Below are 16,812 nucleotides of genomic sequence, written 5' to 3' on the forward strand. Positions count from 1 at the left end.
GGGCGCCAACAAGACCTCGCCGGCCACGTCGCTGTTCGTTCTGAGATACGTTGACGGGGGAGAGGCTTCCACGACGGAGCCCCGCCCCTCTCCGAACTCCTCCGGCGCAGAGCGTGAACGTCATAGTTGGCGCATGCGCACGAGGTGAAGTGAGGCTAAGCAATGCAGTCTGTCATTAGCGTCGTCATCGCCTGCAAGGCGCGATGCCGCCATCTTTGTAGCGGGCATTGCCCTTACTCGCAGCAGGTGCTGGAAAGGGAAGGCGTAGGTGAGGAGGAAAGGAGGGTCTGGGGGTTACACTGGGGAGGGAATGGGCGGCTCGCTTGCCCCAGGGTTAGCTGCTCTGGTTCTGCCCTGGCTCAGTTCTGTGGAATGCTGGGACTTGTAGTTCTGTGAGACATGGAGCCCTTCTCTGTCAGAGTAGCTCTGGGGCCACAATAAACTACAGTTCCTGGGATTCCCTCGCACTGAGCCAGGGCAGCTGAAGCAGTCTCAAACTGGGTTATTTCTGCAGTGTGTTTTGGACCTCAGTCGTCACCCGTTAAAATAATAATAAATAGTAATGTAATAATAATAATAATAATAATAATAATTTATTTATGTCCCGCCTCTCCATCAGGATCGAGGCGGCTTACAATAAAAGTAGAAATGCAACAAAACCCATCATTTCTCCCACCGGCACAAGAATTAAAATTCCCTCATAACAACAGAATGGCATCCGGCTATTGAAACAAACAGTCCAGCAACAACAACATAATGATAATAATAAAGCTTTCAATCATAAAATGTCCCAGTTATGATTTTGCTCAAGGAGCAGCGTGGCTAAGGCTCCATCTACACTGCGAGGCTAAGGTGGCTTCACATAGATTTAAATCAATATTACCTTGGGATTCTGGGATTCTGTAGTTCCATGGGCTACTTAGCTTTCCTTGTCAGAGAGCTCTGGTGCCACAACAATGAACTACAAATCCCAGGATTCCATAGGATGGGTCCTTGGCAGTTAACACATTGACCAACTTTACTTTGCGTCAGTGTGGCAGCAGCAGCCTTTTCCGTTCCTTTTATCGATTCCTCAGGCTGCGTCTGCACTGCAAAACCAATGCAGTTTGACATCACTTTAACTGCTGTGGCTCAGTGCTATGGGATCCTTGGAGCTGCAGTTCTGTGAGATGTTTAGCCTTCTCTGTCAGAAAGCTCTGGTGTTACCTGTTTGTTTGTTTGTTTGCTTGTTGTGTGCCTTCGAGTCATTTTTGATTTATGGAGAGCCTTAGGCAAAGCAATCGTGGGTTTTTTCTTGGCAAGACTTACTCAGAGGGGGTTTGCCATTGCTTTCCCCTGAGGCTGAGAGAGTGTGACTAGCCCAAGGTCGCCCAGTGGGTATACATGGCCGAAAGTGGGAATCGAACCCTGGTCTCCAGAGTCACAGTCCAGCACTCGAACCACTATGCCACGCTGTGCCACAACAAACTACAAATCCCAGGATTCTATAGGATTAAAGCGATGTCAGGCTACGTTAATTCTGCATTATGGCAGCAGACTAAGTTGATGTTAGTGAAAGATTTCTAGCATGATAGCCGTGTTAATCTGTTTCAAGAAAACCAACAAAGAGTGTTGTGTCATCTTAAAGTCCAGCTAATTCTATGGTATAAGCTTTTAGGGACACACTATTCAATTTGTATATTACATCTGATGAAGTGGATGGTGTTTGGAAATTCTTATGGCACAGTAAAAGAGAGTTAGTTTCCAAAGTACCATAAGTCCCTTTATTGTTAGTAAAAGGTGTGTTTTCTTCTTTCTGTAATGCCACAAGAAGTTATTTGACCCCACATTTACTTACTGGGAGGTGTTTCCCATTAACTACAGCAGGGCATACTTCCATGTAACAAATCCATTGTACTGTGAATGAGTTGATTTACTGAGGATCTACTGAGCTGTCAGAAGGAGTAGTATCAGATAGTGACAGGTACAATTATTTTGTGCCATTGAACTCTGTCCACTGCTCTCTTCCAGGATGGGGACCATGGCCCATGAACCTGCACCCTGCACCATCAAAAGCCCAGTGGCTCTACAAGTGGGAGACATGAGGACAGAGCTGGGCCGTCCAGGTGTGGTAGTGATTGATGTTGTGCTCCCTCACTCTCAGGTCATTGATGTAAGTGTGGAAAAAAATAACAAATGTAGGGCGCTGACAGTTACCACATCATATGGCATTAACCCTGCAGTTGGTTTTTTAGGGGATTACATGTGAGCCAGGGAAACTCCACTTCCAAATTTGCCTCTACCATGAATTCAGTTCATAGATGTGGGCAGGATTCTCTACTTTTATTTTCTTCTGGAAACAATGAAGATTTCTCAGCAAAGGAAGGTGGACTTCCCAGAGCATATATCCACATCCCTTGAAGTATGTTGTGTATTGCTTAGCATGACTTTAGACAACTCATTCATCTCTTATTTCAGTTGCAAGAAATCATATTCAAGAACTACTACACAGCCTTTTTGACTCTTCGGGTGCAGCGCCGCAGCCCTGCAGATGGAGGGAATGAAAGTCCTTCCAAATGGGTTACTTGTCTGCGGAACTACTGTTTAATGCCCAACCCACACACAGAGGAAGGCTCTCAGGACTACTTCTCCTTGTCTAGACATCAGGTCAGAACTTCAGCTTATATCAGCGTTGTGTATAGTTGATGTGGTCTCTTTTGCCACTCAGATTGTTTCCTGTCTGACCTGTCAGACTGCTCTCTCTGACAGCAAGAACAAGCATCACTCTGTATGTATCTTTTTAAAATAAATAAATAACTCTTTAGAGCAGTGATGAAAATCATGTGGCTTTCCAGATGTTGTTGAATTGTAACCTCTAACAGTCCTGGCCATATTAACGATGGGGGTACCAGTAAAACTACATTTTTGATAGTGCAAGTTTATAAATGTGTACTCTTGGTGATCCTTAGTACTTCTCATCAGATAGAGGTTTGCTATTCAGTAAACTGAGGAACGGTATTCAGTGATACAAGTATGCCTCAGCTAAGTAGATATGTTCCTGAACATTATTTCGTTAATAGAAAATTTGCTACCAGAGGCAGAAATAATTTGGAAAGAATAAGAATAGGTTCCTTGTTGCTGATGTTTTTATTGAAAATATCTTAAAACAAAACATTGAGAATGGGAGCTTGTTAACAAATAAAGTAAATGATTAACAGGAATATCACAAATGCACATCTTAAGATTCTGCCAAAGTCAAGTCAGGAGTGTAGTTAAAAGGTTCTCACAAAAGGACAAGTATATTTATATTATCAGTATATCCTTCCAAAATTTCTTGTGGTGTAGTGAGATTGTCCAAAGTCCACCCTTGTTATTCAAATAATCAATAATTGGAACCATTTCCCAACAAACTTGTTCTCTTTGGTTTCTTCTTTGATATACCTTGTGTTCATGATCTGTTTCTCATACAATGAAAAGTCCAACACTCCTTGGAGCCATGTTTGAATGTTCAAATCATCTGCTTACTTCCAATTTTTGGTGATTTGTTTATGTGTGACAAATAAAAGTTGGCAAAGTTATGTGTTTGTATGTAACAATGCATTATTGTCTAGAAAAAATAAAATAAAAGGAATGCACCCCTTTTAATGATTTCCCCCCTCTTGTAATAGCTTCAGTAGGTTTAAGTATATGCCTTCAGCTGTGGGCAGACTAGTCACATGTGAATTAGCGTGGCTTACTCCTCACACTCCCTCCAGCAAATCATTTGAACATCTTTACTGAATAGGAAAAGTTTTGAGGGATAGTAATGTCACTTTTATTGTTCTTGTTAACTGCTGTCAAGTCAACTTCGACTTCTAGAGACACCATGAAGGAGCAACTTCCAAGTTACCCTGTCTTCATTGCCCTGCTCTAGTCTTGCAGACTCAGGACTGTGGCTTCCTTGATTGAATCTGTCCATCTGAAATGCAGCCTTCCTCTTTTCCTATTTCCCTCAACCTTACCAAGAAGTATTGTCTTTTCTAGTGAATCATGTCTTCTCGTGGTATGTCCAGAGTACCTCTTGGCTTCTATGGCAAGGCTTGATTTGTCTATGAGACATTGATTTATCTTGTTAGCAGTCCCAGGTATCCACAGAACTCTTCACCAGCAGCACATATCAAACGAGTTTATTTTTTCCTTACCAATTCCTTTGTGACTCCTTCCCTGCTGCTGATGCCCAATAACTGCTTGGCACATTTAGTCTAGCTCCTTGCAAAAGCCTATCTGCCATGGGAGACTCTATTAGCGGCATTACTGCCATCAGCATAGCCTCTTGCCTCATAGAAGCATGCAGTCCCAGCATCACAGAAAGGTAGTGCCACAAAAAGGAGGAGTAGTTTAGCATGTTTCAGCAAAGTTTTCATTCAGACTAACAACGCGGACTGGTGAAATGAAACAACCAGGTCAATTATTCTTGCAGAAGTAAATAAAAACATTTTGAACCTTCTAGAGATGACTTGGAAGCTCATTTCAAATGCCTCCAAGCATGACTTTTTAAAATTTCACCAGCTTCCACTTTTCTTATGATTTTAAATTTGGTAGCCACATTTACAGATCTATGCTTCTTTAATGTGCCAGGGGTAGCTGATGAGGCATCTTATCTGCTTTCTCCTTTTCTCTCTGTTTTGCTGTTCACACATGCTCAACAAGGGATTCTGGAGGCAGCTGCTGTTTATTTTGCCTTTTTAGGCTGGCACACACAACAACAAGAGGACTGGCTAGTGCAGAATCCCATTCTTCTCAGTTCATGCATTACATTGTTAGCTGTAGATACACTCATGCAAACTGACACAGAAAGTCTGTGTTTCTTCAGCTAATGCTACTAAAAAAAGGCCAGCTAGATAGGGAACAAGAAGGAAAAGCAGGGCCTGAAGGTATAAACATGCTTTGTAAAAAGGAGCATTTTTGTCAGAGGCTTTGTTAACTGAGGTGTGCCTCTATTTCTTTTTTACTGATTTAAAACATTTATATCCCACCTCCTCTGAACAGCTCAAAGCAGTTGCTAATGAAAGCATAACTGAATAGTTTAAAACAGCTCTTGCAGTATAACAACAAAATTAATAATTAAAGCATCCGTTCATAGCAATGTGAATGCCTATAGCCTTCTCCTCTTCCCATGTTGTTGTTGTTAAGTGCCCTTGAGTCAACTCTGACTCATTGTAACCCTCATGTTTAGAGTATAATGAGATGCCTGATTCGTGGCTTGAACATCAGCCTCTTTCTTTCTTTCTTTTTTATTGGTCTTCATAAAAACATAAAATATACAAGTTTCCAGACACCTTGAAGTTTCTAGCTCTTCTCTACCTATGGCTTTTCATGGGCCTTCTTTATAGACATCAATTCTTCAATTAAATTCATTCTTATTTTAAAACCTATTCAAACCATGTTCCTCTAACTAATGTATACAGCAACTAATATTCCAACCTGTTTTCTTTTCCTTTTCTTCTTGACTATTTTGTCATTTAATCTCCCTAATTCCTTAGGACCCATTCTCTGTTTTCCCATGATCATTTCATTTCTTTAATGTCATTCTAAATTAACTCTTATAAAAATTATTTTATAAGCAGTCTACTTTTACTACTTTCAAAAATTTCTATGCAAGTTCCAGAAAGTAAAAATAATATTGTAAGTTTAATCTAGTATTGTATTTACTGATTTCTTCCTATCTTTATACATGGATAATAACATCACTGCATAAACTCCGTTTTTATTCTCCATTTTTCTTTTCAGTATGATTCCTCATCTACTCTTGATTTTGGTTTGTCTTTAATCAAATTTGTTAGTTTGTCCATTTCTCTCATTTTATGTATTTTCTGAATCCATTCTTCAATTTGTTGGGGTCTTCTTGTTTCCATCTTTTCACTAAAATTATTCTTGCCGCCATTACCAAATAAAGTATTATTCTCCTGTATTTCCTTTCATCCTCTCTTTTTATAGTAGATGTTATATTAAGTAAATGGTAAAGTAAAGTAAAAATTTTTGTTCGGTCATTGACCAATACAAAACTTGACAATACAACAACTACACAACACAGTTATTAAAAATTGTGTATACAATTTCAGATACGATTTCAGATCAGCTGTAAACATTTCAGCTTTCGTCAGCAACCAGTTGGGGGCGTAATTTACATACAATATAGCAAAATTTTGCCACCTTATGAAGAACATTTGGTTTTCAGTTATCCAAAAGATAAAGTAAATAGAAAGTGTCAGTATCACTGAGGTATTTATTTAGGAGAGGCATGATCAGCTGATGGCGAATATCTTTATAAAATTGACAGTACAGAAGAACATGCTCTGCCGTTTCAATAACACCACCATCGCACCGGCAAAGCCAAGATTCATAAGGTGTTTTCCTATATCTTCCTTCTAACATTGCTGTTGGCAGAACATTAAATCGAGCTAAAGATAAAGCTCCCCTAAATTTAGGTATTGTGACATGCGATAAGTAGAAAGCTGGGGAAGAGACCAACATTAGATTATTAACCACTATATGTCTAGGAAAAGCAGCAATTTCCATCTGGCCTTCGATGTCTAAAATCCTTTGTTTAATGGCCAGTTTTGCTTGATCTATTTCCAGCTTTAGGATGGTATCCCTGGAAAGTCCTAGAAGATTCAATTTCTTGATTATAGCTATTTCCCAAGAGGATTTATGAATGTCTACCAGGATTAATTGTGTTAATCCTCCAGGATTTTTATTTAATTTAATAATAAATAATAATAAATAAATAAAAAATTTATTTTTATACCGCCCTTCTATATAATCAGGGTGGTGTACAGCATTATAAAAACATCCATAATAAAACAATGCACATACCTTACGATTAAAAATTACAACAATATTAAAATTTAAGACAGTATGTGAAGATGTTAGTCCACAGGATAGTCTCAATTTTACTAATCCCTGCTTCCCTTCGCAATACAGCATTTGGCACACAGCGAGTTACCTGAAATATCTTCCTCAAAAACTTTGTTTGTACTCATTCAAGGGCAATCATGTCATTATAAGGTCCTAATTGAGCTCCATATAGTAATTGTGATCTTACTTTGGCTGTGAAAAGTTTAATTGTGGCGGGAATAAACTGGGCTCCCTTGGGAAAGAAATAATTTTGAATAGAATTTGCCGTTCTTTGGTTATTTCGAATAACATAATCTAAGTGAACATGTCTTCTCCCTGAAGCTTGAAATACAGTCCCCAAGTATTTAAAGATTTTAACCTGTTCAATAAGTTGCCCTTCCAGCATCCAATTTCTCAATTTAGGGCATTTAGAGAAGGTAAGGATCTTGGTCTTAGAGAAATTTATTATTAATTTTTCCTCAGCACAATAGTGAACAAGAGATTTTAGGGCTCTCTTAAGGCCTGTGGGGGTCAGAGATAAAATAACCGTGTTGTCAGCATATAATAATATATTGATATGTCTATTAGCTAACTTGGGGGGGGGGTTGAAAGGAAGGGTTGTTCAGAAAGGAAATTAGTGAGTTTATATAGTAATTGAATAGGGTTGGGGCCTATTAAGTAAATATATTTCAGGATACATAGGGTATTGGATGTTAAATATCTTTGCTATCTCTATATGGATTTTTCTGCAATTTTTTTTCACTTTTACACATGAACACCACATATGAATCATGGAACCCACTGCTTTATGGCATCTCCAACACGTTATTCCCCAATTTGTATATTTTATCTATTTTCTGTGACCTATTGGCTACTTTTAAGATATTTTCCTTCAGGTCCTGTGAAGCTGTCATCAACCACTTTCTTTCTTTATGGAAGAAGTTTACATCATGCATGATATAGAACTTGAAGAAACAGAGAGTATGCACTGTGTTTTGTGATCTCTAAGTTAATCTAAGGGGTGGCCATGGTTGTCTATTGCAATAGCAATAATAAGGAGTCCTGTGGCATATTAAAGATTAATAAATTTATTAACATGAGGGCTTTGTGAACTATAGCTCAGTCCATCATATACTTGAAGTTTTATCCAGGATTTCCAATGTCCATATGGTTATGGGAGTGGTGGATTGTAATCAGTGAGGTCAAGGAGAAAGTACACATCGTATTAGTGTTACCATTAGTGCAGATAATACAGACAGTTCTAGGTTTAACTGGTGCAGTGCAGTAAAAAACTTTCATCCTATCCCTCTGATGGTAGAGTGATGAGTTAAGTTTCAGACTATTCTTACTGTTGCATCTGTTTCAATAATTCTTTGTCTCTTTCCTTTTGCCAGATGCTTTGTGATGTGGACCGGGTGGCCGCCATACGTCTTATTCTGCGCCAACCATCTCCAGTGTGGTTGCATTTCACCATTGAGGAGTTGCAACTTTTCCCTGGGGGCTTGAAGGTGCATCCCCCATGTTTCCTAACAGCATTTTTCCCTTCTATAGCCACTTTCCCATTCCTCCCTGATTAATGTGACAGATGATCAGATTAAACATTCTTCAAAAAGGAATCTGCAATCTGACAGTGAGCTGGTCTGACAGTGAGCTCTCTGTGTTTTACTTTTTTCTCCAAGAGGATGCTAAACCACACAGATGAACTGGAGAAGATGCTGTGCCTGGTTTTCTTCATTTGATGCAAAGTTGCCAGGCAAGCTCCAGTTCTCTGCTTTGAAATAGTTCACATCAATTGTTAAAACCTAACTTCCAGCTTCTGTGGAGCAAAACCTATTGTCCTTTCAGCCACTTTGAGTTTTCTGTGTGATCCAACTGCTAAACCTGCCTTCGCAGTGTCTCATTCATGGAGCACTGTCATCCATGGAAGAAGTGTACACTTCACTTTCTCATTTTGTCATCTGTGCCACCGAATTTACATCCTGTGCTTGGCTGATGAATGCAGCTGCCCGAGTCTCTCTGTGAACATGGGATGAAGTAGTCACCCATGATTTTAACTCCTCATTTGCCAGGTCTAATTTTGAAAATGATCCTATTGTAAGCTTTACCAGTGAAATCCAAGTAGGGAAAAGAACATAACTCCAGACCCTAGACTCTAGACATTTGGCATGTGTATTACTCAAGGGATCAATTCTGGGACATTTCACGTAATACAATTTTCACATTAAATCTGGAACCTTATTTTTCTTACCCAAAATGAACAACGTAGGTATTTTAGCCTCTCAAACACATTGGTTTTGACGTCACTATTATTCTGGCTTGGCTACAGGGGAATGGGAAAGGAAGGTGGACTGCTGTGTGAACACACTACCACTGCTGCAGAAGTATCACCCACCCAGTGAGCAGCAAAGAACTGTGCAGGTGGAGTGAGTGAATGAGCAAAAGATGCAAAGGCAGACAGGTGGAGATTGCCATTGCCACCATGTGCTCCTCCCAGTCTACATTGCAGACTCCTTCCGGGGCCACCACTACTGGGATGGCCTGGCAAGTTATCTGTGGGGCCTGGGGGCCCACTCCTTTCCCTTGCCTGGTGACCCTGCTGAAGGAGGTGTGAGCTGAGGAGGAGGATAGGCTGGCAAGTAACAGGAGCCACCCAGCTCTGGAGAAAGCCCAAGGAGGAGGAGGGGGACCACTGTCTGGCAAAAAGTTGACTTCCGTGGCTTCAGCTATTCAACTCTGAACACAAGGTAGAGTGACCAGCAAGGAGAAGGTCTTTGCATACAATTAGATCTCCATAATATGGACTCACATAATATCCAGGCCACTTGTATTCCCTTATCACATTGTAAGTAATACTTCTGAAAAAGTCTGAAGTAGGAGTTCCTACAAGGGAACTCTGCGTTTTCCAGAAACAGTTGAAACCTCTTACTTGTCTGTCAATAGCCTGATCTGAGAGACTGATTAGGTGATGGTAATGTACAGTATTATCTTTGCTTCTATGTAATTCTGCTTAGGGCTGCTTTTCTTTTCTAGAGTCCACAGAAAGGCTTTCCAGCTTGGCTTTCTCATCCGTCACCTCAGGAACAGCCAGCAAACGTGCATGAGGTCAGTATTATCATGGAGACCAAGGCCTTTCTTCCAGTCAGGGCATGTTTCTAGGTGAAGAGCTCCCAAAAGGATTGGTTAAAAATTGCTGATGGGCACTTAGTGGGGAGTGTCTTGATAAAATGAGGGCAAGTATCAAAAACGGGGTGGGGAGAAAGTGCCAATTGGAATATAATTATTCTTTGCTTTCAGAATCTGCCTGATGCTGACAAAGTGTCTTCTGAAGTGCAACAAATGTGGGTTCTGACAGAGATGCTCCAAGCCAGCCAGCCAGCAACAAGGATCGGGCGCTTTGATGTTAGTTTCCTTTTGCTTATAGTAGTGGTAGTGCATTATTCATTGCAGTCCAGAATTCATACACAACTAGTGTGGTGAAAATGTTTCTCCTCTTGAAGAGGAAGGTTACCTCTCTGCAGATTATATGTCCAGAGATTGCTGCCAGAAATCATGACTTCCATCATGACATCAAAAGATCTGGATGTTGGGAGAAAGCCCTCTTCTGGAGCTAAAATGGCCCAGAGACAGACAAAGACGTGGTGAAATTTACTCCAAGAGGATATTGTGAGGCATTTTGGAGTGAACGTTTTTTCAAATATTGTTTGCAGAAGACACAACAGGAGGTGCAGCTGTTGTGATCCCTTGCCCCTGACAGTTCTCCACCTCTGTTGTGGATAGTTTCAGGTGACCACTATTAGGTTTTCCCATTTTAACCTGAAGTCAGCGATAGTGACTGGCCCAAAGTCTCCTACTAGACTGAATGGGAATTTGAATTATCTTCTTAGTCCATTGGCAGAGAGCCTCTGGCTTTCCAGATAATGAATTGCAACTCCCATTGTGTCTGACTATAAGCCATGCTAGTTGGGATTGATGGGAGATTCTCTCAGGAGATCTCCAAGTTTGCAATTATTACCTTAATCCATGTCCAGCAATGTATCAACTACTTCAAATTTATCTGTTATATTTGTATCCTGCCTGCCTTTCAGTGTATTCAGAGCAGCATATATGGTTCAAGGCATCATTTATCCTCACAGCTACCCTTTGAGATTGGTTATTCTGAGTGAGTGGCCCAAATTGTAAGAAGAAAATGCAGTTGTAGCCACTTTGCTCAAAAGAAAAATGTCCAAGTCCATAGTGTGGAAGTACCTTTATTAAGCCAAACCCTAAATTCACTGTCATTTTCATGGCTCAAGAGAGTCCTGATTTTCCTCATCCCATCCTGACACTAACTACTAGAGGGCAATGGCTCTCCCAGAGTATAGGGTCATTAGGGAACAAATGTCATACAATACTCAAAGTTTGCTGAACATTTGCTAAAAATAATTTTCTATATCTGTTTCAGGTTGATGGCTCCTATGATCTTAAAATCCTGTCTTATACTTGAATTCTCCCTGGGCCAGAAGTGGGAAAGGCACTTCAGAGGTGAATTGTCTGGGTTGCATCCCTATATTGTTGAATAGTTTTGAGGCAGAAGGAAATGATGGATTAAATCTGTCAGCTTCAAGTTCCAGTCCTTCCTCTTTCTGCTGTTCAGAGATGTCTTCTTTGCAGTGTTTTCCTCCCATGCCATCTTTTCCTCAACCAGGCCCTATCTAGAGAACATTCTTATTTTGCACTAGGCCATGCAAGTTTGGATTACCTGGATTGAAGGTGCCTTACTTGGGCTTTTCATCTACTGCTTTGCTTTTCCAAACCCTGCTCCTTCATGCATGTAAAAGGAAAAAACTGAGCATCCTTTTCAAGATACTGGTACTGTAAGAGTGGGAAATCTCTTGCTTTTCCTAAGGGAATGGCCTGAAATGGTTTGAGAATAACATGACTGAAAGCATTTTATTCCCAAATCCAAGGCTTAGAATTCCAGAGTTCAGTGATGAGTTTATTTGCTATGGTTTCCTTTATTTGCTATGGTCAGTCCTTTTCCCTTTAATTAATAATTTGGAGACAATAAGAGAAACTGCCTAAAAGCTTACCCCTTATTCTCCCCAAAAGAAAGGGTGGGAAGTATGTGTTCATTTAGATGTTTCTTGGTTCCATCATGGGCAGTGATTATGAATGATAAAACATCTAGTCCATTAATATCTGTGTGGGATCTTGGTTATCTATCCCTATTTTAAAGAGATGAGAATAAGTTAGCTAATGATTTCATAGACCTAGGCCTGACATCTTTGAAGCTGACAGTGACTTTACTGCAGTACAGGAAACAGTTGTAGCAAAAAATATTATAAAACAAAAGTGATAGTCTGCACTCTGTGTAAGTCAAACTGTAGCAATATTTTGATTTTCAGTTGAGCCCATAATGATTTTTAATTGTCCTAACTATATATGTTTCAGGAAGCAAAATTAGAAAATCTGTCTGCTGATGTTCTGGAGCTTTCTTATGGAAAGTCAAATTGCATCACAAACTACTGTCTCATATGTATTTTTAAACATGTCCTTATTAACTGTCTGTTCCATCTCCTCAACTAACCTCTGTTGCAGGTTGTAGATACTCATTTCTACTGGGTGAACTATTGCACACAGACACTACGTGTTGAGAGCTAAAGTGGATTACTATTTATGGGGAAAGGCTGGGTTCATATTCCTACGTTAAGTAAGAACTTTCTCTCATCTTGCCCACTGGCAAAGCAAGTCTAACATTTCCCCTCTAAGGGCTGCTCTGTCAGCTTAGGAAGAGAATATCTGAGCACCTTCTCTATTTCTGTTGCACCACATTGCTCCCAGACGAATGTATCTTCCTTGTGGTAAGCGACACTTCCTGCAGCATCTGTACAATCTGTAGCTGTCAGATGCACTAAACTGCAGAACAAAATGAATTACTACAGTAGGATCTGCAGCTATTATATGGTTTTTAATGCTGGACATTAGATCTCAGGAGGAGGCTTACTTTGTTTCCTGTATCTATGTACTTTCCTCCCTATTATTTATTATGAACTATTTATGTTATTTATTTATAGCTTGAAAGAACTGCAGTAGTCTTCAAATCCATTGTATTAAATCAGGGTTGATGTATGGTCTTTCCCAGCAGATGCTAAATGAGTCACAAATAAAGGACAATTCCTTTATTTATTTCATGTGCTTATTATAACTGCATACACTAAAAAAAAAGTATTAATTCTTACCTATGTACTTAGGAAAAATGCTAAATTTATTTATGAATCGATGGTGGTGGTGGTGATGCCTTTTTTTCAGGGACTCAAGACAGCTCAATATAGCTAAAAAACTTATACTATACAAAAATTAAACACTCAAAGGTCTGTCAAAACAAAATGGTTTCCCCAACCTATGGAAAGACAACAAAGAAGGCACCAATCTAAGTTTTCTAGGAAGGGAATTCCAGAGCCTGGGAGCAGCCATTGAGAAAGTCATCTCCTGTGTTCCCATGAGATAGATTAATTAATTAATTAATTCAGTTTATATCCTGCCTTTCTCCCAAAATGGGAGCAAAAGCAGCTCAAAGTATGAGTTAAAGCAAAGTACAATTCAAAAATGGGCAATACAAAGGTTAAAACCAATTGTATTAAAAATGTTAACTTACAGCAATTGGAAACCATGGTCTGTGAGGAGTGACTTAGGAAGCTGGGTATGTTTACCCAGAAAAAAGAAGGTTAAGAGGTGATATGATAGCCCTGTTTAAATATTTGAAGGGGTGTCATATTGAGGATGGAGAAAGCTTGTTTTCTGCTGCTCCAGAGATTAAGACATGGAACAATGGATGCAAGCGGCAGAAAAAGAGATTCCACCTCAACATTAGGAGGAACTTCCTGACAGTAAGAGCTGTTTGACAGTGGAACACACTCCTTTGGAAGTTTTTAAGCAGAGGCTGGATGGCCGCCTGTCGGGGTTGCTTTGATTCTGTATTCCTGCATGGCAGAATTATTATTATTATTATTATTATTAACCTTTATTTATAAAGCGCTGTAAATTTACACAGCCCTGTACATACAATCTTTTTAATTGGACGGTTCCCTGCCCCATAGGCTTACAGGATTGAACCGGATAGCTCTTGGGGTCTCTTCCGACTCTGATTCTAAAAAGACAAAAATACAACCCACTCCAATTGCCTGTAAGCGTGGTGAGATCACAACGAGGACTTCCCCATAAGATCTCAAAAGCAAATTTGTATTTGAGGGGGTAAAAACATTAAACTAGTGTTTTAGCTTTTATGGTATACAGAAATGTTACTACCTATCCTGATGTTCTTAAAATTTTACATAAGAATGGTCACACAAAATCATTCAGGCAAATTAATTTGCTAGTTGTTCTTGCACTTTCTTTATCCTCTTCTATTAGGTGTGAGGAACCTGTTGGCTTCCAGACATTGTTGGACTCTTAACTCCCATCAACCACAGCCAGCACAGCAATGGCCAAGGATTATGGGATGTGTCATCTGCAGCTGGAAAGCCACAGGCTTTGCATACTGTGACCTAAGCATTTGTTCCCCTAAAGATCTTGAACAATTGTTTTATTTTTAGAGGCCTTGAACCAACCCATTATTTATAGGGAGTTTATCACACAGGGGAACAATTGGAAGTATAAACAGTGATTAACCTGTCATAATCCTGCAATTGTGCTAATGGTTTTCACACGATATCGAGATGAAAGTGCCATTATCCCGTGAATAACCAGGCAAGAAACGGCAGCAAATCATTCACGGGATTTCCCCATGAATTTCTTTTTACTGTTTATTGCCTGGTTATTCACTGGATAATGGCTCTTATGTCAATCTTATTTTAATCACGTTTTATTGTCAATTGTGTGATTTTCATGAGTTAATCACTGTTTAAACTCCACATTTCCCCCATGTGATAAACGGCTCTTTGTATCTTTCAATCCCCAACAAACAGAAACATTGAAACAAAAAGTCCTGCCTGATCATCCTACCCAAACAACTGTGACATACTGTAACTCTGAAATGAAGCAAAAGTCAGTCCCATAACTGTAATTGGGATTACTAAGAATTCTTTGTGAGCCAGCATGGCGTTGTTGTTTTAGTGTTGGGCTAGGACTCTGGAGACTAGGGTTCAAATCTCTGCTTGGCCATGGAAACCTGCTGGCTGACCTAGGGCAAGTCACACTCTCTCAGCCTTGGAGGAAGACAAAGGCACAGTTTCCCCTAAACAAATGTGTATTATTATTATTATTATTATTATTATTATTATTATTAATTATTATTATTATTAAAGGCTCACAACAAAGTGGTCATTAACAGACAACAGGCGGTAACAATCATGCAGGGATAAGCTGATTAACACAAGTAGTGGGATAGTATGCCTTTGTCTTTATTCCAGATAAACTCTTGAAGGCACACAACAACAAAGTGGTTGTTAACAGACAATAGTTAGGTGATAACAATCATACAAGGATGAACTGGTTAACATGAGGAGTGTGATAGTATGCTTTCTTCCCTACTCAGTCCACAGGAGATGGAGATGGACCTTTTACTAATTATTCCTCAGCCAGGGTGACCACGTGTCCTCCTTTCCCAGGACATGTCCTACATTTCAGCCTTCTGTCCAGGAAGAATCCCAAAATGTCCTCCATTTTGAACATGAACAAGAGGTACATTGAGTAACACCAGTTTGGCTGTTCTCCTTTGATAAATTAGTCTCCCTGGCAGCCTGTCCTTGCTGCAAAGAGGTGGATAGGATGGATCCTTCTAAAGTCCCTTTTCCTAGGAACAGCAACCAGCAAGATTTGGCCCCAAAGTTTGAGGCACATTTGCTTCTTGGAGGGGAAAAGGACAGCAGATGCATTAGGCCATGGGCTGCTTGAGGACACAATGCTAATGCTGAAAGGGTTTTTTCCTTCATTTCAACACAATGGACAAATGAAAGGGATGATATTAATGTAGATTCAGTCAAGGCTTTGTTACTAGTAAAGTCCATTTTTAAGTATTTGCCTTGCTCAGAGTTCTCTTAGGTATATGGCAAGTCAACAAGACATTTTATTGTAGATAAGTTCATCAGGAAAAACTATATGGTCGAGTACATAATAAAATCCTGTATTTGTGACATGTATATGACTGGCTTGGTGTAGTGGCTTGAGTGTTGGGCTACAACTCTGGAGACCAGGGTTTAAATCCTGGCTCAGCCACAGAAACCCACTGGGTACCTTTGGCAAGTCACACTCTCTCAGCCTCAGAAGGCTGCACCAGCAAACCTGCTCTGAAGAAACTTGTCAAGAAAACCCTATTGTAGGCTGGCCTTAAGAGTTGCTGTAGGTCACATATGACTTGGTGGCAAACCAGCAGCACCACCACAATATACCGCTGAAATAATAAACCAAATGAAATGGATTCATTTTTCTGTGTTGTGAGCTTTTCTTTTGTCAGGTCCTCCTTTTTTCTTGAAAGGCCTGTATTCTGCGGCGGTGCCTGGTCCTCCTTTGCCCTTATTGACCCCTGGTCACCCTCCTGGGCACTCCTTGCCTTCTCCCCCAAGGCCCTCCCCAGTGAGTCCCAGACTCTGGTTTGCCAGTCTTTGAGGCTGACTGACAGAAAGAAGTTGGCCGAGGAGCTTCCCTGGGCTTCAGTCTACTTCCTCAGGGGCATATGGTCATCATGGGTCTAGGAAAGCTCCTGCTACCAGTTTCTTACAGTCTGTAGAGAGAGATCCTGCAGCACCTTTGAGGCTGACTGACAGAAAGAAGTTGGCAGAGGAGCTGCTGTAGATTTGAGTCGACTTCCTCAGATGCATTTGGAAGCAGAGTTCAGTCAGTCTCAAAGGTGCTGCAGGGTCTCTCCCTTCCTCCTGGTGATTGCTGCACACTCTTAACTCGGGATGCTTGGGGCTTGGACTTCGTCGTCTCCCAGAATCCGGCCCGGGGCGAAGGCTTCTGGGAGCTGAAGTCCAAGGAGCC

General features: G+C 40.4%; 1 protein-coding gene across 1 annotated transcript; it reads left to right on the top strand.

Moving 5' to 3' along the window:
* Positions 1 to 135: 135 nt before the first annotated feature.
* Positions 136 to 13,016, top strand: NICN1 (nicolin 1). Its single transcript, XM_042452211.1, has 7 exons — positions 136 to 268; positions 2,011 to 2,152; positions 2,458 to 2,646; positions 8,250 to 8,363; positions 9,886 to 9,957; positions 10,150 to 10,254; positions 11,297 to 13,016. Exons 2-7 carry the CDS (start codon positions 2,012 to 2,014, stop codon positions 11,336 to 11,338), a joined length of 663 nt encoding a protein of 220 aa, XP_042308145.1. The 5' UTR covers positions 136 to 268; position 2,011; the 3' UTR covers positions 11,339 to 13,016.
* Positions 13,017 to 16,812: the final 3,796 nt, after the last annotated feature.

This window comes from Sceloporus undulatus, chromosome 2 (assembly GCF_019175285.1).
Source record: "Sceloporus undulatus isolate JIND9_A2432 ecotype Alabama chromosome 2, SceUnd_v1.1, whole genome shotgun sequence".
Taxonomy (NCBI): Eukaryota; Metazoa; Chordata; class Lepidosauria; order Squamata; family Phrynosomatidae; genus Sceloporus; species Sceloporus undulatus.